The 24,335-nt window shown below is 40.3% G+C and overlaps 1 protein-coding gene across 2 annotated transcripts in view; it reads right to left on the bottom strand.

Annotated features, from left to right (window-relative positions):
* Positions 1–3,936: 3,936 nt before the first annotated feature.
* The window catches only part of LOC109413839 (neogenin), a 636,710-nt gene continuing 616,311 nt past the window's right edge, over positions 3,937–24,335 (bottom strand). For both annotated transcript variants that reach the window (XM_062853347.1, XM_062853346.1), the window contains exons 7-10: positions 22,293–23,573; positions 22,028–22,229; positions 21,828–21,961; positions 3,937–6,612 (exon numbers count right to left, since the gene is read on the bottom strand). In XM_062853347.1, the coding sequence (XP_062709331.1) occupies positions 6,371–6,612; positions 21,828–21,961; positions 22,028–22,229; positions 22,293–23,573 (1,859 nt within the window). In that variant the 3' untranslated portion in view covers positions 3,937–6,370. The remainder of the gene's footprint in view (positions 6,613–21,827; positions 21,962–22,027; positions 22,230–22,292; positions 23,574–24,335) is intronic.

Genomic DNA, 24,335 nt, shown 5'->3' with positions numbered 1-24,335 from the left:
AATTTCTCTAGGAATTTCTTTAGGAATTTCTCTATGAATTTCTCCATGGATTCCTTCCAGAACTCCTCTAGAGATTCTTCCAGGAATTCGTTGAAGGATTCCTCAAAGAATTGATTAAGGGAATCCTCCTGGAATTCATCCATGAATAGTTCCATGAAATTTCCCCAAGATTTCCTATAAAGATTTGTCCAGAAATTCCTCCTGAAATTCCACCTGGAACTTGTCCGATAGTTCCTCCAGGAATCCCTCCTAATGTTCCTCCAGAAATTTGTTTTAGGGATTTCTCCAGGGTTCTTTCCAAGAATATCTCCAGGGATTCTTTCAAGAATTTTTGTAGAAATTTCTCTAAGAAATTTTGCGGGAATTCCTTATGAGGTTTCTTCAGAAATACCCCAGGAATTCCTTCAGAAAGTCCTTCAGGAATTCATATAGGAATTCCTCAGAAATTACTACCGTGTCTCCAGGGGCTCCTCAAGAAATTCCACCAAGATTTACCGTAGGTATTTCTTCAGAAATTCCTACAGGAATTTCTTCAGAAATTGATCCAGGAATCCCTCCAGGAATTTCTTCGGAAATTCCTACAGCATTCCTCCAGGAATTTCTGCAGGAAATCTTTTAGAGATTGATTCCGATAATCTTTCAGGTGATTCTTCAGGAAATTCTATAGGAACTTTTCCAAGGGATTCCTCCGGAAATTCTTTCAGGTTTCCTCAAGGAATGAATCCATGATTTTCAACTCCAGGAATTCCTCTAGAAATCCGTCCAGGAGTTATTTCACGGGTTCTTCTAGAAATTCCACCAGGAATTCCTCCAAGAATATACCAACAGTTCCTGCAGGGGTTCCTCTAAGGATTCTTCCGTGAGATTCCTCCAAGAATTCCTCCTGGAATTCCTCCAGAAATTCCTCTGGGAATTCTTCTAGAAATTTATCTTGGAATTTCATCAGAAATTTCTCTAATGCTCCAGGCACGACTCCAGGAACTTCTCCAGGGATGCCTCCTTCAGAAATTTATCCATTAACTTTGGAGCCAAGGGCTGAAAGTCTCTTTAAAAAAGACAAATCAATCAATCAATCCATTAACTTTTCCAGGGAATCCGCCAGGAATTTGTCCAAAAAAATTTCTAGGATTTCCTCCAGAAATCCATCTTGGAATTGCTGAGAAAATTTGCTTATGATTTCACAAAAAAAAATGTGTCTATGATGCTTCGCTCTATGATTTTTCAAAGTAGGTGGTGCCTGTGGAAAATGTTTGATTTTCACTAGAGTTTTCCGGAAAATTAGGCGACCCTGATTTTTTTTCAATTTAGTTTTTTAAATATATATGATCCCTACCTAATTTCATTAACCTTCAGAAACTTCATAACAATTTGTACGATAATAAAAAAAATACCCTAATGCTCCAGGCATTAGTCCAGGAACTTTTCCAGAGATTCCGCATGGAATTTTTCCAGAAGGTTCTCCCGGATATCCTCCAGAAATACATCTAGGAACTCCTCCTGTGATTTTTGGAAGAATTCCTCTAAGGATTCCTCCAGGAATGCATCCAGAAATTCCTCCAAGGATTTATCTAGTTACTTCTACAGGGATTTCTGATGCGGAATCTTCAGATTTTTTTCCCTGAAATTCCTAGCATAATTGCTCTTCGGATTCCTCCAGGAATTCTTCCAGGGATTCCTCCAGGTATACTTTCACAAATTACTCCAGGGATTCCTGCAGGTATTGCTCCGAGAACTCTTGTAATGATTTCTTCCGAAATTTCTCTCGGGATTTTTTTTTTAATTTATTCAGCGGTTAGTTAAAAAATTACAGTATTCCGTTCATAATGTTTTTCAGGGATTCACCCCATGGTTTTTTTAGGACTACTTGTAGATTTTTTGAATAATTTGAAGGATTTCTAGAGGAATTCCTCCAGCGATTTGTATTGAAATTCTTTTAGATAATTTTAGAGGGACATAGAAGCCAAGAAATTCTCCAAGAAGTCATCCAGGAATTCTTTCACAATTATCTCATGAATACCAAGTCTTTTACAAGTCCAATCATGAATATCTTCAAACTTACGATTACATCTTGCAGCACCAGCTTTTAAATATATTAAAACTTCCTCAATGACCATTCGAATTTGTGCGTTGTTTGATAGACGCAAAAATACCCCTGACCCACGAAATAAAAGAAATTAATAGTGACCGACTAGAAATCACCTCCAGCATGGTTTTAATGAATACACTCGCGTTTACGTATTTCAGCTACGTACATCTATTCTCACTAGGAATTCACAAACTTTTGCTGGAATTCCATTGCAAATTCAACCAGAGTTTTTCCCCACATGATACTTGATTTCCATAAAGAAGCACATAATCATATTTTGCAGTAGGCAATGCTGCTAGAAAATTCAAAGATTCTTAAAGATATCGATCCAGAAATTCCTGGAAATCATCATTTTGATTTAATTTCTCAGCGATTTAAAAAAGAAGATGTACGAAGTATTGCATTTTAAATAGTTCTGATTATATAATATTTCCAAACAAAACTAACTAATTACATAGACCATTTTGGACAATGATCTTGTAAAGAATGAGTTGAGAATTGTCTCCAATAACTGTCTTTTTAAACACATATTATGCCAAATAAATTTCTATTACTGTACGTGCAGTTGAAACCCGGAATTTTCGACTAGCGAAGTTGGATTTTTCATCCAAATCCGTGCGTCGGACCTAACTTCGGAAGTGGTGCGTTGTATAGCTGTTTGCTTACAGCGCACCACTTCCGAAGTTAGGTCCGACGCACGGATTTGGAAAAAAATCCAACTTCGCTAGTCGAAAACTCCGATTTTCAACTAAAATATAGATCTATGTTTGTCACCACGACAGTGGTTTTTAGATTTTTTCTAATTTCCATATATAAAATCATGAAAAATTTCTGGGGGGGGCCTGGCGGATTCTGGGGGGGGGCCTGGCCCCCCTGGCCCTCCCTCTAGTTACGCCAATGCAATTTTGCCGAAATCACCATCTTTCTAAAGAATCAGGATGCTGAGATATGTTAAATGTAAAATTTGTTTGCTCTCTGGCGAAGCCTAATGGTGAAATCATGAATCATTCGGACCATCATCTGAAAGTCCTTGAGTATCTGACCAAACCAACTCTCTAAGTAATCAGGATCCTGAGATATATGGGATGGAAATTTTGTCAGTGTTGCATCTGCTTGTCTAAGATATCACATAAATCACAGAAAAACAGATGTGACTCTAACGAAATTTCAATCTCATATATCTCAGCATTCTGATTACTTAGAGACTTAGTGTCTTCCATGGTGTCTACGGCAAAGTAGTTTGGCTGGTCAAGGATTACCAGATTATAAGACTTAATATTCAAAATTCCACCGCTAGGCGACGCTAGAGACTAAACAAATTTTAGATTTCACATATCTAAAAGATCGTAAGAATGGAACGCACACCGGTTCTTAGACAAGATCTGAGAAATCATACAGCTTCAGTAGAATTGGATGAGAGAAGAGGTTATATGTCCCATCCACAGGAAAGGTGATTTTGAGAACATCCAAACGATCTCAACACTGAATGTCTCCTACAAATGTGGTATCCCAGTATTATCCAACCGCCGAGAAAGCCGAATTGATACATTCCCTTGTGGTGAAAGATGACGTAAAATGATCTTGGTCCTAGATGATTTTACGTCGTCTTTCACCCCAAGGGAAGTTATCAATTCGGCTTTCTAGGCGGTTGGAACCGATTTTAACCGAATGCGCAAATACACCAGAAATGTTGTGAACACCAGACACAAAGTGTCATTTGTTCATCGGCTTCAAAGCGGTATACGACAACACGACAGTATCACCTGTGTACATTAATGAACAGCATCATATTCAATCAATAAATGATAAACTCGTAATTTCGGCATTGAATGAAATAAACAGTTGTTCAATAATTTTCGTAAGGATTTATTATTCTATCCATATCTTTTTGTTTTGTTTGCTCCGGTTTCTCACTGTCAAGTTGATGTTTTCCTAACCATCCAGCAAATTTTTCGCTCTGCCTCAATTTTCGTTTCGGTGCATGTTGTCATGTTTGATTTGCTGTTTTTTTCAGTGCATATACTAAACCGAATTGGTTAAAAAAGATTCACGAAAAGGACAAAAATCACGTAGCAATTTCCGACTTTGACTTGGAATTAGGCGATCCGGTTGTGTTATGTTCAGGTTCGCCTGCCTGCATGCAATAAATACGATTCCACAAAAGTGATTAATATTTACATTAGGCTTTTTTCATTCGATAATAATTTTCTATTACATACCTACACTTAGAGCAGCCGATTCAGTGTCGCTTATTTTGGTTTGCACTGTATAAATGGAAACCAATTTATTTTTGTTCCTTGCCAATTCAACACAGCGCAGTGTTACATAAATTTCGAATTACAAAATCATTTCAGTTAGGCATTTTTCTGTTGCAAATCGTGTTCAACTGGATTCGCTTTCTGCTGATAGGCAATGATTTGGTTTAAAACTTTTTCATTCCGTGCGCGCTCGATCGGTATGACTATTCTTGTATAATACGTATAAAAAGTGTTTTGTTTTTGTTTTATTTGGGAAATTTTCTATTTCGATTTTTTTTTCACGGAATGGGGCTTATTTGTATTGTGAGGTGGTGGGAGTTGTGTGAGTGTGTGTGTGATAGTGTCTGCACTGTAGCGATTTCGGTGAGTGTGATCCCTTGTTTTTTTTGTTTGTGTACGGTGTTCGTGTGAATTCAATGTGATGATGTGTTTCAGTGTGCTCGTCCTATGAGGAGTGGAAATTTGGGTGTAAAAATCTTGACTTTATAAAATACGACTACTTTACATTGATGTTTTTCCTTTCAGATTCATTTGTAAATTATGTATACTTGATTGGTTAGTTTGAAGATTGAAATATTTTGGAATTGGATGCAATATACATTTACAATGACAGAAAGCTGGTTCTAACTATGTGAAATAGAGATAAGAAAAGTTTGTGAATTATGGAACTTAAATGCAACCAATCGATGAGTTGACATATGGCAGTTGATGTTGAGCTACTTTTTTCAGTTTGTGGTATGGAAGTAAAATGCAAATTCTCAAAAATGTGTACTATGTGCCGATCAAGTTTCGATAAGCATCTAAAGCAACTTTCAAGCTGCTTACGAGGTTAACAATGAGCCTTTCTGGACTCCCTGTGTAATATTTCGTTCAAATTCATTGTGATTTTTTTTAAGCAGCTTGAGAGCTGCTTCTTGGAACTTTAGATAGTATAAACTTGCTCATTTCCATACTATAGTTGCTTAAGTAGCTAGAAAGTTCTGTTCGGAACTTCGTTTTGTGAAACTTGAACATGTGTTTTAGCATGTGAAGCAGAACATTTGATTACCTGACAGACTAACTTTATCCGTAGCTCGAGTTATGTTTGAGATTCAACATTTTACTTCCACCAAAAAGAAAATTAATAGAAATTTCATCGTTTTCGGTGTTTGGTTGAATGATTTGATCCCTGGGTAAACATTTCTCTGTTTGTATGTTTTGAGACATTCCCTTGTATTCGTTGAACGTTTTCACTTCTTTAATCTTACTTTCAGAATTTAATAAAGAACATAAATGCGTTTTGCAATCTCCGGTAGCACCGTCGATGTCACTTAAAACAATTACCTCATAATTGAATCTAAAAATGTAAAAATCACTGGGAATGAAATGCTAGCTATCGGTTCGCGATACTTAAAAGATAAAATATTTTACTTAAAAATCAAAATAAAATCGCCTATTGGAGAATGGCTCGGTCGCTCACTGCGACGCTATATAATATCAATTCATGCCAATTTTTCATAATATTAGCATGCATGAATAAGCCTTATCAGTAAGCTCTATTTACAGCTGGCGTTATTTCATCAATTTATCTTACTCGAATTCGCTTTGCTCTGGACAAAATGTACGACGAACGAAACCGTTTCGAAAGCATTCGTGCTGCTTTCAATTTGTTATCGAAATATATTTGACAGATAAATCATGCATTTTCATAGTACGATTTTGATTCAGTGTTTCTGTTTTCACGAGAATAAATAAATAGATTTAAAACACCTAATCCACATATATATTACGTTTCGGTTTGGGAGAGTTAAAGTATCAGCGAGAAAGCACTTAAAACTTGTATACACGTGATTTGACACGATGATGGGAAGGCTTCCCATCTCAGCCATTCTATGAACAAAGACACCATAGAATCGACAAGAGAGAAGCTCCCCAGAATTTCGCTTTCAACTAAAATTAGTTTTTCTTCTAAATGAGAATGACTAAACAGTTCATCACGGGTGTCCTCCTTGGGTGCATCTAGTAAGACCCCATCTGCCACACCCATTCAGCACTCGAACTCGTTGGCCGTTATTGCACTGAGATCCTTCATGAGGCCCTCGAGGTTGGCCATCTCCTGGTTCAGTTCCTCGGTCGAAGTGGAAGGCGCTAACCGTTGGATTTCGTCGGTTGAGTGCTGCACTGCCGGTCCCGTTTGGAGCCGGTTGGTGAGTGAGCTCGTCGAGAGCGACGGGGGCTTCTTGTAGGGGGACGAGTTCTGCGGACGTATCGTTACCGAGGGGGTTTGTGCTAGAATAAGGAAAAAAGAGAGTTTTGGTTGAAAAATCAACTTCTCTTGGTATCATTGATGGAAAAATTATAATCAAAATAGGGAAAATATTCTTTTGCATATGGAAAGCCTCTAATGACTCATGAAAAATAGCCAATTGATAACATTGCAATATTCTATAGAAGCATACCAGAAAATCATTAAGCAGGCATTTGTATCCATGAAAAATAGTCGAATGATCCCTTCTTTTCGTAAAATTTGGCAATCATGTGTTGATGATAAGAGGAATGTTTATATTTATTTATTAATATTTTTTAGATGATTTATTGCTCTTTACAGGCTATACCAGCCGGCTGGTATATCTTAAATAGACAAAAAAGACATAGTGTGTGTTTAATTGACAAATTGAGAAAAAATGTGGAAAAAAAATTCCACTTGTTTTGATGGGATTCTATTTAAGCGTGTTCATTGAAGTAACCTACGACTTCTTCGGACACCCCTTAGCAACCGTTAGCAACTAGAGTTTGTTGTAGCTTTATCAATAGTTGAAAAATACATTCATTCCGAGTTCAGACTTTGTACAGTAAAGACGTCGAGTCAAGTACAAGACACTGAAGACGACCTTACAGTTGAGGTCGAAATACGTATCTGTCAAAGCATGCAAATTCTTAGTGGAATTCAAAGGAACCGTACTTAACCCGATTTTCTTTTATTTACAGATATTCCCCTAACAAGCCCAGGTTAATCATCAGTAAAGACGTGTTTTACTTCCATTACAATTGGTTATGGGCCCAGAGTGTCCATAGTCTGGAATTCTGGAGTATTATCGAAGCGTAATTGAAACGGAATAATGCCAATCACGAGAGACGACCCATTCGAGCGCAACCAAGGAGGAGGTGAAGGAAGCGGAAGTACAAGGACGACGTTCCAGAATGCCGGAGCAGCTACAGGAAGTACCGGGCGGTTAACTGGAAGTGTGCGTGCCGTTGGAAATCCCGTGAACTTACCGGCCATCGAGAGGTTGCGAGGACGCCAAAACTACTCGTCATGGGCGTTTGCTATGAAAATGACGTTGATCCGAGAGGGTTCCTGGCGAGCAGTGAAGCCACCCCAAGATCAAGCTGTCGACCCGGATTTGGATGAAAGAGCGTTAGCGACAATATGCCTGAGCATCGAGAAGAATAACTACAGTCTGGTTCAACGAGCAACAACTGCGAAGGAAACATGGGACTGTCTACAAAAGGCGTTCCAGGATGACGGTCTATTGAGAAGATTTGGTCTACTGGACAGGCTAACGTCGGTCAAGCTTGAAGAATGTGCCTCGGTTGAAGATTATGTCGACGAGTTAGTGACAACGACGAACTGTTTAAGCGAAATTGGTTTCGAAGTCAACGACCAGTGGCTGGCGTCATTATTGATGAAAGGACTCCCGGAGTATTATAACCCTATGATCATGGGACTTCAAGCATCCGGAATGGATTTAACAGCAGATGTCGTGAAGGCGAAAATTCTCCAGGATGTCAAGTGGCCGTTGAAGTCGACTGGTGTTGAAGGTGCTTTGTATACCAAACAGAAGCCAAGGCGTCCAAGAGCTGAAAAGAAATCGGGAACGTGCTTCACCTGCAACAAGCCTGGACATTTTGCTGCGAATTGTCCCCAAAAGCAAGGTACGTCGAAGTTCAAACGGAGTGCTCTTTGTGCGATGCTGACTGCAGAGACTGGAAAAGAAGATGCCTGGTATTTCGATTCTGCGGCTAGCTCTCACATGACCAGAACTTGGGAGAATTTTCACAAGCAGGAAGATCAGAAGCACGCCATCGAAACAGCCAACAGTCAGTCAATTTCGTCGGTCGCCAAAGGATTGGTAATGCTCGAGCTTGAAGAAGGACCAACTGAAATTCATGATGTCTTGCAAGTTCCTGGCCTGGCCACCAACTAACTTTCCGTGAACAAAATCTGCAAAAAGGGCTTGACCATGGTGTTCGACGCAGAGAAGTGTGAAGTCTTGAATAGAGAAGGATACGTGATTGCAAGTGGAACTGCTGTGGATGGTCTGTATCGTCTAAATCAGAAGAAGACTCACAAGTCGTTCCTTTCGGTAGAAGCTGCAATTTGGCACAAGCGCCTCGGCCATTTGAATCAGCAGAGTTTGCAGAAATTGGTAAGCATGGTCGACGGTATGGACATGAAGAAAGAAGCCAGATTGGAATGTGTATCGTGCATCAAAGGCTAGCATGCGAGGGACTCATTTCCTGCAAGTTCTTCAAGAGCCGAAAATTTGTTGGACCTGGTTCATGCGGACGTCTGTGGACCCGTTGAGGTGTCGTCAATCGGAGGTAGCCGTTACTTTCTCACCTTCCTGGATGATGCTAGCCGGAAAGTCTTCGCGTATTTCTTGGAAACCAAAAGTCAGGTGTTTGAAGCGTACAAGAATTTCAAGGCAATGGTAGAACGTCAAACCGGGCGAAAGTTGAGAATATTGCGAACAGACAACGGAACAGAGTTTGTGAATTCAAGCATGAGCAACCATATGAAGCGTGATGGAGTCATTCACCAAACGTCGTATCCATACACACCGGAACAAAACGGAGCGGCTGAACGAATGAATCGGACACTAGCCGAGAAAGCAAGATCGATGTTGGCCGATGCTCGTTTGCCGAAGAAGTTCTGGGCGGAGGCCATTTCAACAGCTGTTTATCTCGTTAATCGAAGCCCGTCTAGATCAAAGCGGAAGCCCACTGTTCGACATCTAACCGCGCTGCCATAGTGCCGCTTCAAAGTGAGAGTGAGAGTGCGCGTCCATAGGATTTTCGTGGATTTCCTATTGTTGATATTCTTCTTTGCGGCTTCGCATACGCGCACTCCCACTCTCACGCGTAACTATAACGGCGCCCTAAAAGTGTTCGGATCGAAGGCAATGTACCATGTACCAAAGCAGAAGCGGAAGAAATTTGACCAGAAATCTCTCGAAGGAATTTTTGTTGGATACGCCGAAAACTCGAAGGGATACAGGATCTACAGTCCGGTGCTGAATGAGGTAATTATTAGCCGAGACGTCGTTATATAAGCGAAGGACAGTTTGCAGAAGTTTCATCAGCGGCAGTCTAGCAGACCTGTATGGAATTCGTGGACCTTTTCCCTTGGAATGAACCGGTTGAGCAGATGATTGTTGAAACTCCTGGAACTACTCCCGATGTACACCATGAAGAACAGATGAACACAGATAATGCTGATTTTCAAGATGTAGCACCAGCTGATGTAGTCCCATCACAATCTACAAGCGCAGTGAATGAGGCGATGCTAAGACGTGGCAATAGGGAGCGCCAGTTTCCAGGAAAATATTCGGATTTCGTTTGCTTTAGTCCAGAGGCCGTCATGATCGATCCAGAAATTGATGATCCAACATCGGTAGCCGAAGCGTTAGAACGAGATGACCACCATCTCTGGTCAGAAGCGATGAAGGCTGAAATAAGATCCTTGGAAGAAAACGAAACCTGGGAGCTGACTGAATTACCTCCTGGCAGGAAGGCGATTCGTTCAAAATGGATTTTCAAAACGAAGCGTGATGCTGATGGTCAAATTGAAAGGTACAAGGCAAGATTCGTAGTCAAAGGATGTTCGCAACGACCTGGAATAGATTACACAGAGGTTTACTCCCCAGTTGTGCGGTACTCTACGGTGCGTTACCTTTTGGCTTTGGTGGTACAATTCAACCTTGACATCGACCAAATGGACGCTGTTACGGCATTTCTGCAAGGGAAATTGAAGGACGAAGACATTTACGTTGAGCAGCCTGAAGGATTCGTGAGCGATCGTCGAAAAGTTTGCAAGTTGAAGCGTGCACTATATGGACTCAAACAATCAAGCAGAGTTTGGAACCATCAGTTGGACGAAGCACTTCGTGAATTCGGCCTGACCAGATCGCAGCAGGATTCTTGCCTATACTTTACCATTCGAGGCGGAAAAATGAGCTTCGTTACTATTTATGTTGATGACTTCCTGATTTTTACGAATGATGCGGCGATGAAGAATAAGCTGAAATCTTTTCTAAACAGCCGTTTCAAAATGAAAGATCTTGGAGAAGCCAAGTTTTGTTTGGGTCTTCGGATAACAAGAGATCGAGTCAATGGCAAGATTTTCGTCGATCAAAAGAACTACATAGAAAATGTCCTGAAAAGATTTAACATGGAAAACTGCAACCCTGCAACCTCCCCAGCGGATTCCAGTTTGAAACTCGACAAGACCATGAGCCCATCTACTCCTGAGGATATCGAATCGATGAGAGGTGTACCCTTCAAAGAGGCAGTAGGATCCAAGGTAGGATCCCTTTTGTATGCAGCTCAAGCGACTAGACCGGATATTGCGTATGCAGTTAATATGGTAAGCCAATTCTGCAACAATCCAGAGCAGCGGCACTGGGAAGCTGTGAAAAGGATTCTAAGGTATCTTCGAGGAACTACTGGTGCTGGACTGGAGTACTCCGTTGGCGGCAACCCCCAGTTAGTTGGCTATACCGATGCGGATTGGGGAGGAGATGTAGATACGCGAAAATCAACGAGCGGTTACATTTTCAAGAAAATGGGAGGAGCAGTTTCTTGGAGTGTCAAGCGACAATCAACCGTGGCCTTATCGTCGTGCGAGGCAGAATTTATGGCGCTAGCAGCTACCATTCAAGAAGCGCTTTGGTGGAAGCAGCTGTTGGAGCAAATTGATGACCAGCAGGCTATAACAATATTATGCGACAACCAATCCGCCATCTGTATTGCGCAGAATACTGGATTCAAGCCCCGGACCAAGCACATTTCAATCCGCTACAGTTTCGTTAAGGATTCAATAGAAAATGGCGATATCAAAATTCAATACGTTCCTACGAAAGAGCAACCTGCTGATGGACTAACGAAGCCTTTAGCGAAACTCAAGCATCTTGATTTCCGGACGATGATTGGTGTCGTAGGTTAAGGAGGAGTATTGAAGCGTGTTCATTGAAGTAACCTACGACTTCTTCGGACACCCCTTAGCAACCGTTAGCAATCAGAGTTTGTTGTAGCCTTATCAATAGTTGAAAAATACATTCATTCCGAGTTCAGACTTTGTACAGTAAAGACGTGTTTTACTTCCATTACAATTGATTCGAACCCACGACTCCGTATCGCTAGTCAGGTGCCTTAACCAACTAAGCCTCATAACAAGTCATGATTCTGTGAAAGGGATGGATTCGAAGCACCACCCTAACCCTATGGGATGTTTCAAATATTAAAAGGTGACAGTTTGCTGCTGAGTGGAAACCGAGAACCGAGAGAATAGTCGTTTTATAAAGTTTAATAATGTCTTCCGGGTGAGCACCCCAGCATGTTCCGATAATTGTGCGTAGAAAATTGATCCATTGTAGACATTTTTGCACCAAATACTTGATTTGGGTACCCAAAGTGCCTTTAGAATCAATTTCCAAAAGATTAAGTTTTAATTGGGCTGGATTCCGCATTCTAGTAAAAAAAAAACACAACAACAAATTGAGTTTTTTTTAGGAACAAACTTAATCCCCAAAGCTTTTGCTCAAGTGAACAGACTATTTAGGGAATTTTGCAATGGTCTTTACAACATTTCTGCATGTGGACCTTTTACAGAATCCACAGCATCGTCTGCAAGTTCTTTAAGCGTGCTTTGTCCTTTCAAATAACTATCAACATCTTTCACATAGAAATTTCAAAGCAAGTGACTAAAACTTGAGCTTTGGGAAAGGCCTAATTCTCCATCTAACTAATTCTGGAAGTTGTCAGTTGCAGGGATGGGATCATTCATTTGCATAGAGTTACATTCACTTGATACTATCTCAGTTCAGAAGCATTCTATCAAAAAACTAAGTATGGATGAATTGAACTTTGTGGTTTTTTCTGAAAGTTTGCCGAATAGCATTAGGGTCGCACACGCATACCAAACTCGTGAACGAGCCGTGAAGGCAACTCTCCACGTGGTGAATGTAAATTACATTCACGCCGTGGAGAGTTGCGTTTGCTGCCTTCTATTGACTTTATTATTGACGCTACGCTAGTACAATGTTCTACAAAGTTTCAGGTAAAACAAAAATGAAAAAGTGCTCCATACATTAGTTTTTGCTGCGATGTTTCTGAAGCGAGTTATTCGCAAGTGAATGTAAATGATTGCAAATGAATTATCCCATCCTTGGTCAGTTGTCCAAGAGTGAAACTCATGTATTTTTCTGAAAACAAATTATACAAAAAGTTTTTTAAAATTTCTGGTAGTCCACTATTGTGCAATTTTTCTGGCAATATTTCTATGTAAACTGAATCAAAAGCGCCCTTAATAACGAAGAAAACTGAATCTAATTGCTCCTTTTAGGCCACTTGAGCATTTTATGATCACAAGGCTAACCAATCGCTTGTTTCTTTATTCTTGCGAAACCCGAATTGTGTATTTGAAAGCAAGTTATTTGATTTGCCCCAATGGTCAAGTCGCGATAGGATCATTTTTTCTAACAATTTCCTTGAACAAGATAACATAGCAATTGGGCGGTATGAATTATGATCAGACGCTAGTTTACCATGCTTTTGAATAGCTATTACTTTGATCTACCATTTATGCGGATCAGTGTTATTCTCCAGGAATGAGTTAAACAGGTCTAGTAATAGTCTTTTTGTAATATCTGGGATATTCTTGAGAATATCGAACTTGATCAAATTGCGTCCCGGAGAAGAATTGTTTGAAGAAAGAAGAGATATAGAGAACTTCAGCATGGAGAATGGTCTGTCAAGCTCCAGAGAACCGTCTCTTGATAAAGTTCCCCAAGGGGACGGTCTAACTGGAACAGAGTCTGGGCAAATCTTTTTAACGAAGTTGAATATCAAACGGTTGGAGTATTCGTCATTCTTATTAGAAGATGAGCAGCTTCACATAGGCGAGCCACTCTCCAAAGCGTTGTCATTGAAGTTTCTCTTGAGAGACCTTCAATGAAGTGTCGCTAATAGCTACGCTTTTTCGTTTTCAGCAAGTTTTTCAGTTGACTTTTAAGTTTAGCGTAGTCTTGATAATAATCTGAGGTGACATGCCTACGAAAAGCATTGAAAACATCAGATTTTTTAAGATACAATTGATTGCAATCATCATCCCAGCCTAGTGTGGCTGGTCTTCTTTTGAAGGTTGCACATGGAACATGTCGATTTTGTGATTCTAATGCACTCTTGTGAAACAGTTCAGACAGGAATCGATACTAATCCAAAGTTGGGAGGGGATTGAATGATTCAACTCCAAAAGATACCGCTTCTACATATTTTTTCCAATCGATATTCTTGGTGAGATCAAAAGGATTGACTCGTCTGACATTTCGCAATTATGTTTTATGGTGGTTATAATGGGCAATTGATCACTACCATGAGGATTTTCGATCACCTTTCATAAACAATCGAATGATAGTGAACTTGATCTCAGAGAAACTCATCTAACTGTGTAAGGAAACCGATTTTAAAAATATTTCTCCATTATTTATGAAGTATGACTGAGCATGAGCATGAGCATGAGATGACCGTACAATTCGTAGTTGCTACTCCGTTACTGACCAGAACAGTCAACATTGCACAGGGAACCAAATGGATGGGGCCTGGGTGTAGCATTCCATCCTCAATGTGCAATTTTGAAGGTTCAAAACTTTAAATTGTCAGTACCGGCGCCGGCCACGTCCTTACGGTCATCGGGGAAGGGAAGGAATGTTGGTGTGACATCCGTTGCTACTAGAGACCGTGTGTACCTCCGCATCCCCACGGTTGTCACAGGTAGGAAGTTTGTTAGTGGGAAGGGAAGGAATAGAAAGTTACATAGATCTGGATTCACATTGGTAAGTGATGTGAGCTATGCAACCCTTGATATGATTTAGTCTTCCTCCAGCCGACTGTCGGAAGAATACAATAATGTTATTGTATGTTTGTGTATTAAATTTAATTATATACCGGGTATGAATAATTTTTAAACCACGCTTATGTCGGATCAACTCGTAATAACGCACGTTTTAAGCTTATCGTTTCTCAGTCAAAAAATAAACTGTATGCAATTCCGTTTAGTGTTACTGCCAATGCTGAAAAACCAAAACCCGCGCCATAGCTTTACGAGAAAACTGGACAACTAAATAACTAGAATCGTTGCTTTTGAGTTTCATCTATGTTCTTGTATTTTTTTTTTTCGCGTTCCCGTGTTATTAAGATTGCGGATAATAAAACCGTTGTACAAATTTATTATCCGCGAATGTTTGCAACGCGTAATATAAGTTGAAGGTGTGATGAACAAAAATACATTATCGCAAATGTTCTAAAAAGAAATCGAAATTATGGAACTCGGCACGAATAAATGGACGCGGAAAACGTGGTCTACTTGTCACTGTATCGTACGGTAATCTTGACCTTTCTAAAGAAAGAGATACTTCGCCATTTTGATCGCTGATTGCCTGCTTGCAAATCTGAAATAGAAAAAAGTATTAAATTGTGATACGTTCTCTACTGTTATATTTTTGTAAATTGTTATAGGTTAAATTTACCTCCATCCCTCTGAAACAAATGGTATATGTATTAGCAGTAAAATAAATAGAATAAAAAATAAATAAAATAAATAAATAAATAAATAGTGTAAAAAAGTACACCAAGTCTTGATCCTGGAATGTTCCTGCATTTAAATAAACCAGGCTGGAAAATAGCAAGATCAAAACTTGAAATGGTAGATCTTACACCGTAACGCACCATTCCAAGGTGATCTACCCACGTTACGGGTCATTATTTATGAAGTATGACTAAAACCAAAAAAATGAAGAAATGTTTCCGGTTTCGTCGTAAGCCTTCCTCTCTCCAAACTACTCTAGAAATCTCACTAAATCCTTTCCTAGCCCCTTTACATTGTACTAAAACTTAAATTCAATCTCTGAAGTCTGAGCAAAGTCCAACAGCAAAATGATAGCATATTGAAAACATGATAGTAGGTATTTAGCAGCAAATTAAGATTACATTTCGATATCAGTTCATCCCAAATAGTATAGTACTGTACACTAAGTCTTCTACATCTGTACATTCTACATCACGGGTTCCCAACCGGTGGTTCGCGGTCCCTTGGAGGACCGTGAAGCCAGTCCATGGGGTCATGGTATCATAAAAAAATGGTAATTTTTTAGACTATTTCGTGCAAATTGTATCAATTTTTAGTTTTGTATTTTTTGCGTTTTTTTTTCTATATTGATAATCAGTTAAACGTGGAAATGAGAGATGGGTACAAACAGGCAGAAATCGGGTCGAAGGCAAAAATACTGCAAAAACGGCGATTTTTTCAGTAGTTTCAAGAAACATGGACAGATGTTAATTCATTCATGAAGATTGCATTCCCTAATAGAGTTTGTTTCTTCAGGAATAATTAAAATAAATGCTTGTTCAAATCACCTCCAAAATCTACAAAATTATACAGAATTTAAATGTTGTTTTTATTGAATATTTAAGATTTGTTTTTACTGAAATTGTAAGATAATGAGTTTTTTCTGACTTGATAAGAAAATGTTGTTTTTTATTTACAGGCGGATTTTTTCAGAACAAATTTCTGGTAGTATTGGTTAGAATATTCAATATTGATAAAATTCATTATCCTAAAAATGAAAAAATATGAATTCTGATGTAGTTTGCCAAACTATGAGTGGATATTTCATAATAAGCTTCGAGAAGAATTACGAATTTGTCTTATCTCTAGGAGTGGTTTGGAAAACACAGCGAGACATTCGTTAAACCCCCTTTCAATTTGTTTAGGGTTAATGACTTCCAAACCCCCAATCGACACTCCCAAGAACCACAATTTTCAAGTATAAAACACTCACAGAAGAAAAAAGTTTTCGGCTGCGCAGCTATTTTTAAGCAGCATTTCGAATTGAATTTAAAGGCTTCATTGTTTACGAAATGTGAAAGTCAAATAAAAAAAAGTATCATTGATCTTCAAAATCATTTCCTCGGTAAATTTCTTGCTACATCACTGTACCCAAATAACTTACCCGTAACGTGGGTAGATCACCTTATAATGGTGCGTTACGGCGTAAGATCTACCATAACCAATTTTGACTTCGTAATTTTCCAGCTTGGTTTAAATGCAGGAAAATTACAAGATCAAAATTTGGTTTACTTTTCTGTGTTCTGTTTTATTTTTGCATTCTGTTTTTTTTTTACTACTTATATACCATTTTTTTCCGTGTTAATTGCTTGATTTTAACTTCAACTTAAAAAAAAAACGATTTGTTTCAGCGCTATTCAGGTAAATAAAGTTGTATTGCAAGCCAATTAGCATTCTATGTATCATAATCATAATATTTATTTTTTCAGGTAAAATCGGGTAATTGGGTTTTTAAATTAAGAAAAATGTAATGATTTTTTGATTTTATACGAAATAGCACATTTTTCTGAACCACCATGATTTTTTTCAGATTTTTAGAACTTCATTTTGGTACCTAAAATCGCTTTCGAAGAGATTTTTCGAAATCACCTTTTGACAGCTGGCCAACTGCTTGACAGCTCCACCCAGTACAAAATGCGACGAGGGGTTATTCGACAAATCGCTCCCATACAAACTTCAAACTGATTTTTAAATAGGTTCCCGGGCACCAAAATTCATGAAAATTTGGATTCCGGCTCAGTTTTGCATGCAGATTCTGAATATGGAATTATCTCAACACCGCTAAAGAAGGTTAACTATACAATTAAATATATTCAAATTACATGATACTTGGGATATTGGGAGGGGTTGCCTAAGGCAGCTAAATGAACTGGTTTCTGGACAAATGTTCGTGGGGTGGCCAGACTTTTGTCACGAGATAACAACCATCGTGTTGTCTTCCAAAGGTCTTTAGTAAATTTAGCTTACCCTGCTACAACAAACCATCAGGTAGATCATTCCCTTCCGGTATGACTCTGCAGCCATAGGTAATCCTTGCGCTGATGGTGAGTACACAATCATCATCATCATCATCATCATCATCATCATCACATCACTGTACCAAAATAACTCGGTTTTGTTTATTTAATTCATATTTTTTTTTTTTTCTAAAAATTGTCATTGGGCAACGTTTTGACAATTTTTAAAGGAGATCGCCACCTCTAAAAGATTGGAACCCCAGTTAGATGGTGATTGTTGCCAGCCGGAAGGCGGGGAAATTTTTGTTGAAGACACCGAAACCAGTGATTAGATTTATGCGAGACCTGCAGGCCATCTCTTCATCTTCTCGGATAGTCTTAGTTCTATTGGGGCCCTCCGGTTGATGAAACCTGTTAAACATCCATCCAAATAAGGGAGCAGATGGGTGCACTGGTCGAAAGATCATATAAGATTACCTTTGTATGGGTTCCCTCACATTGCTCAATTTATGGCAATAAGAAGGCGGACTGTTACGCAAAGCTGGGCGCACAGGAATGTAAGATCTATGATACCTAGAAGAATTCCACACGATGATTTTTTCAATTTTGTTCGCCAGAGTTCTCTTCAAAGTTGGCAAAATGATTGGCGAGATGGCCAGCTAAGCCGGTGGTTACACTCCATCATTTCTAATGTTTCCTTGCGAGTGTGGTGGTATGGTTTGGATGTATGTCGAAATTTCATACGCGTAATGTCAAGACTTATGTCCAACCATTAATCGACAGACGCGTATTTACACAGGTTTAACTTCGCGTTGAACAACGTTTTAACCAAGTGCGGTTTCGGTTGCAATGACACCGACCACGTAGTTTGACAACGCCCGGATAATGACACCTCTAGAGCACTTCTTTTGAATACCTTCGAGGCCAGAGGTAGACAACCCTTTGTTCTTGTGACAGATGTGCTGGGCACTCCTGATGACACTTATATCGAAGACCACATTATCAAGAAGACTTGCAGCACTGCTGAAAATCGAGAGTCACTGTTAGCAGCGCCACTCCGGATGAAGGTGGCACTCTTCATGATAGTGTGTGTAAATGTTCATACTCGCACCAATACACTCTTACACTTTTACACAAAGGTACCACCTTAGCTCACCCGGCAGCGGTGCCGTCGGTGACGCTTGCCGTTAATATGGGAAAATAACAGAGTTGCATGTCCTTTTGATAAAGTAGTCTTCGCTTATATGCAGGGCCGGATGTACGGAGGGTCGGGCCTCGGGCCCCCACATTTTAGGGGCCCCACAAAGACCTTTTTTGGTTATTACACGCCAACTTTTTGTTTCATATTGCTCAAATACTGTTTGAAAACGAAGAAATTTTGTTTAAGTACTTCGCCAAGGGGCCTCCGCATCCGCTCGGGCCCCGGGCCCCCACAATCCTTAATCCGGGCCTGCTTATATGCTATGTATTCACGACTTTCTTCGTTTGTCTTGTATAAATGCTTAATTCTCTGTAAATTCTCTGTGTTTTCTCCCCCGTTTTTTTCTGTGTTTTTGTGTTGTTCCTGGCCATCCGACAAATGCAAAGCCTATTACAATCTGGAGCCGAATCGCTACGAAAACAAGGAACACGCCATTATGTTACACCTTCCGGATGAGCTTCAGAAAACCCTTACCCCCAGTCCTTACTACGCCCATCCTAAACGCATATGTGACCCACTAATCTCGTGCTACCACGAGTACCCTGGCTCCGTCCCGTCTAAATATATTTGTACATAAAATACAAAAAATGAATTCTGGCTCCACAAAGCGTTAACCGCGACTGAGCCTCAAATAAATGAACTAGATAAAAAAAAATCATTAAGGTTTCATAACGGTACTCTTCAATTTTTTTTTTTTTGAAAGATTCCTAGCGGCACGCCGACGGACGTAGAAACCTCTCCCATCACTGTGCGCACAAGCGTCTCGCGTTTGCGCGGACAACGACAGTTCACTAGGCCTTTGGATAGGATAGAGAACGTAATCCTTCAGAAGCAGTTCACCAGCCGTGCACGGAACATGTCGTCCAGTAAGACACTGTTGCGTACTGACTCCGAAGGTTACGGTAGAAGGTGTGAAAGTTTCGGTTTTGTCATATCGTTGATTTTGTATTTGTTTTGTTTTCGTCATGTTAAGGTTTAATGAATGTTATTGTTCAAATTTATGTTGTGCCCTATAATTCAGTAATCTTTGGTGTGCCTATGATCTGTTAGATAGTCGATTGATCCTCATTTTAGTATTGTTTTTATTATCTTTGAAAGTTGTCTTTCGTCCACATCCCTAGCACTATCAGCATCGGTCCAAATAAGTCCATATTAAAGAAAACCTTTCATACACTCAGTCGAAAAATGTAAAAATATCTAATTTGTCATAAATAGTCTACGTTAGTCAAAGTCGAAGTAGTCAGTTTTTGTCGATTTCGTCTTGATCACACGTTAGCTTCGAATCTATAAGCAAGCACTGTTAAATGCTGCACTTCTCACTATTAGTTTCTTAGTTATTTTAAATTGATATTGAAAATTATAGAGAAAATTGAATCACGAAAGCACATCAAATGTTGAGAACTATGTATTAGCAAATTGAATACGCGAGATACTACTAATTATTTCATATTTGAATTAAATTTGTATTTGTATAGTGTATTTGTTAAAATTACCCGAATAGTGGGAAGCGCAGGAAACAGTTCAAAGTCTGCTGACTGAAAAATGATTCCGAGACTCATCACAAAACACAAAAATTTGCATTATGATTCACAACGACTCTCGAAACCTTCCCAGACTCAATCGACCGGAACTGTTTTCTGGGTATAGAAACTATTAGGCCCCAGCAGTTCCCTCCTGTTTATCGAGCATTTCTGATAAATCAGCCATACTCCATCTGTAACAGCCGATTCGCAATGAACCATTGGAGGCGCATTAAAGTGTTAAAGGTGATATTTTCATTACAAGAATTACAATTAACATCCTTCACTTTAATACCGTCGAACCCTGTGATCTTGGCCAGGGTCTTCAAATTTTATTTGAATATAAAATTGTAGCTTCAGAAGTAAAACGGCCTTACATTTCAGGAGGATTTCAGTGAGTGTTGGCTTTGGGCAGTGTTGAAGGGTTTCAAAAGGCGCCCGGGGAGATATAGAGAGGTTCTTTTTCTTCTTCTTGGCGTAACGTCCAAACTAGAACAAAGCCTGCCTCCCAGCTTAGTGTTCTGGGAGCACTTCCACAGTTATTAACTGAGGGCCTTCTCTGCCATTTTGCATGCGTGTATCGGGTAGAAGGCATGAAAATACTCTATGTCCTTTAAAATCAAGGAAGAGGGATCTCCGGGCAATTTCTGGAAGTTTCTGGGCGAGTTTGATGATTGATGAGTTTTAAGAGAGGATCCATTGGGTTTCAGTGCGTTTAAGGATCATTCACGGGGAGGGGTGTTTATTTTTTTTTTTTTAAGATAATACACAGTCAACTAGCTTTAACCTTTCAGGACGCGCGCCATCAAGCAACCGAAACTGCACCGCGCTCTCGCTGTATATGACGAGCGAGGTTTTTTGGTAGTGTTGTACTTTTTACAACAGCGCGCGTGCTGGAGGGTTAAGGAGGCCATACAATAATGTACACGTTGTGGCCAAAATGTTTGGGATAGGCAACTTTTTTTTCTCTCACAAAAAAGTTCAACATGCTGTAACTTTTCATAGAGCGCATCAAAAATTTTCAAATTTTGACTGCTTGTCAACCTACTATATGTGCATCAGCGTTCAAAAAATAGCTATGTTTTGAAGAATTTTCAAGCAATAATATTTTGTTGATAATCGCTCAAATTTTCATTCAATTGGGTACACTGGTCTCCGAGATATGACAGCTCAAAAAATGGTTGTCTAAAAAATAGTTGTTGTTTGTTTATTAACAGGGATTTTAACCTTTTATGGGTCATTCATCCCGACTTAGAAATAGTGTTTTACGAGAACGGTTCTAGCTTTGCGAAAGATTAACCAATCGAGCTCAAATTTGTACCAATGGTGCACATATGATAGGTTGACAAACAGTCAAAATTTGAGAATATTTGATGTACTCAATGAAAAGTTACAGCATGTTGAACTATTTTATGAGAAAAAAAAAGGCGCCTATCCCAAACATTTTGGCCAACCCCTGTATGTCATTCATAAATCTTAATTCATCATCATAAATCCAAAGCTAAACATTTTTGCTTCGACCGAACCTCAAACATAAGTCTTATTCACGATCTTCAAATACCTAAATAAAACTAAAATTCCGGAAATTTTGCAAATATCGCATGATAACACAATAGACTTAAAGTAAATGTTCCACTCACCATGCTTGCCCTGACTGCTGATGATCGGCGTCGACGCTGGTGGCGCAGGTACACTGAAGCTCTTGAGCGGATGACCCTGCCCCCGTTTTGGAGCATCCACGGTCATGCCCGGAGCGTACGTCACGTTGGGATTGCTAAAATCAGATATTCATTTAGTTCCATTCATCACGATGATTAATTGGATTGCTGATTCAACCTACCTATAGTTTCCTTCGTAAGTGTATGGATTTTCCGGCGTTTGGACCAACGAGTTCGCCGGAGGCAACTGAGGGGGTTGCTGCAGTAGACTCTGCTGCGACAGCGTCTGCTGATCGAGACTTATATGCGGCCTCGAGGCCATGTTGTACTGTGTTCGGGGGTACTGTGGTCGTTCCATGGTGGAACTTAGAGGGGTCGTTGTTCCTGAGGAGCGATGTTCAACTTAAGTACTGAACACGTAATTTTATTTTCAATCTCAAAACTTACCTGTATAACCAGGAACGTAACTTCGCTTATCCAACGAATTCGTCACGTGGGTGATTGGCGTTTCACTGTCGTACTCGTGTCCACCCACAGACCGAGGCAGCGTCATGGCTCCACTACTGCTCGCACCACCATCCACCGATCCCGGTGTCGTACTGTGATTGCTCTTGTCCATGTTCTTGAGCTCCATCTGATCGTGATGGATCCACAGGTCCGGAGGCTTAATAATACCCGCGTTGTTCTTCTGGTAGCTCTTCTTTGCGTGTTCTGGCGTTCCTTCCGGCTTCTTTCGACAGATGAGAACCACGACGGACACGGCAATCACCGCCGTAAGGATCGAGAATCCAACGATCACGTAGATCATTTCCGAAGAGATCGCCTTCGGCATGGAGAGGTTCTCGCTGGAGTCTACGTCGGCTCCGGTGGTTTGCGATACCATGGCGGAGAACAGACCGTAGCCTTTGGAGTTGCGAGTTTGTACTTTGAAGTAGTACGTTGTGTGAGGCTCCAGGTTGGTGATTTCTGCAGAGGTCTTGTCTCCAACCACCGCTTCGGCGTTCCACTCTCGATCCCGTTTGTTCGGGTCGGTGGTGTAGAGGACCACGTAGCCGTTGATCGGGCTGTTACTGTGCTTGGGAGGTTGCCACTGAAGGATGGCAGTCAAAGGATTGCGATCGTCGTAGGATACAGTCAGATCTCGAGGGGGTGACACTGGGGCCGCTTGGTGCGTGGAATTGATCACCGACATGGACCACGCGGATTGGCGATGACCTTTGACGACCTTGACGGCGAATTCGTATTGAGTGTTTGGTCGGAGGTCTCCAATCATGCAGTTGAGGTCGGTCGTGTTGTAGAACCGGACTCTGGAGGATGAGGTCGGATTGAACTTTACCACGTAGTGCCGGTTATCGGTTACATGCTGACTTTTGCTCAGCGTCGTGTCCGTCCAGTACACTACGATTGAGGTACCGGACATTGGGATCGCCCGCAAACCAACGGGTACTTCCAGAGGGGTTGGAGCTTCTATGGGAGAGTCTTCACGGGTACGCACGGTATCGTAGATCGGAGGGCCATCGCCCATATTGTTCCGCGCTCGCAGCGAGATCACGTACTCCGTATTGGGCTCTAGATTTCGGATTTCAAACGATCGAATGTTTTCTTCGACGTCATTGGTGTCCTCATCCGGGATTCCTTTGCCCCATCCGAGAATGTAGTTGCGTACTTTGATTTCCTGGTGGTTCGGAGGTGCCCACAGAACCGTTATGCTTTCCGCACCGGGACGGGCTGTAGAATGAGATAAAAAGAACAGAGGTCATCAGTAAATGCGCTAAAGCATTCATAGTATGTTTATATCCAAAAGATTTCTTGGAGTATGAGGTATCCAATACACAATAATCTCTATTTTAGTACTGGGTACACACTAAGATTCAGATGTTCCAGCTCAGTAATTTTTTCACTGAGTTCAGTATTTTTTCCATTTTTTTACTGAGTTTTCAACAGCAGATTTATCTCGGTACACTCGGTAATCGTATTTACCGTTCACCAGTAACAATATTTACCGTGCATCAGCAACTTTTGACAGTTTGTTAGCTAAGCTCGGTAACTCATTTACAGAATATCTGCAAAAGAAACAACCGAGCGTACCGAGTTAAATCTGCTGTTGAGAACTCAGTAAAAACATTGGAAAAATACCGAGCTGATCTTAGTGTGTAGAATTATGAAGGGATGGCCCAGGTGTTCTTAAAGGTAAAAGAGAAATTTCAGTGGAATTTAAGAGAAGATAGCAAGCTTTAGTGTAGGAATGGTGCAGGAAAGGATGGTGGTCAAAGGGAAGATGCAAATGGAGCTTCGAGGGGTTTCAAAGAAGTGTAAGGAGCGATGAGGGCAGCGATATTTTAAAAAGAGATAAGAAACTGTCAGGGACAATCAACGTGATTGAGAGGTTTACTGCATTTTCAGGAGAAGCAGTATGTGGTATTCGACCAGGTATTAAGGAGAATTTAAGGAAGTTTCATTGGAATTTAGGAGAGTTTCAGGTAAAAAGAA

Source organism: Aedes albopictus, chromosome 2, assembly GCF_035046485.1.
Source record: "Aedes albopictus strain Foshan chromosome 2, AalbF5, whole genome shotgun sequence".
NCBI classification, from domain to species: Eukaryota; Metazoa; Arthropoda; class Insecta; order Diptera; family Culicidae; genus Aedes; species Aedes albopictus.
The sequence above is the reverse complement of the archived record's forward strand: the minus strand, read 5'-3'. Positions and strand labels throughout refer to the sequence as shown.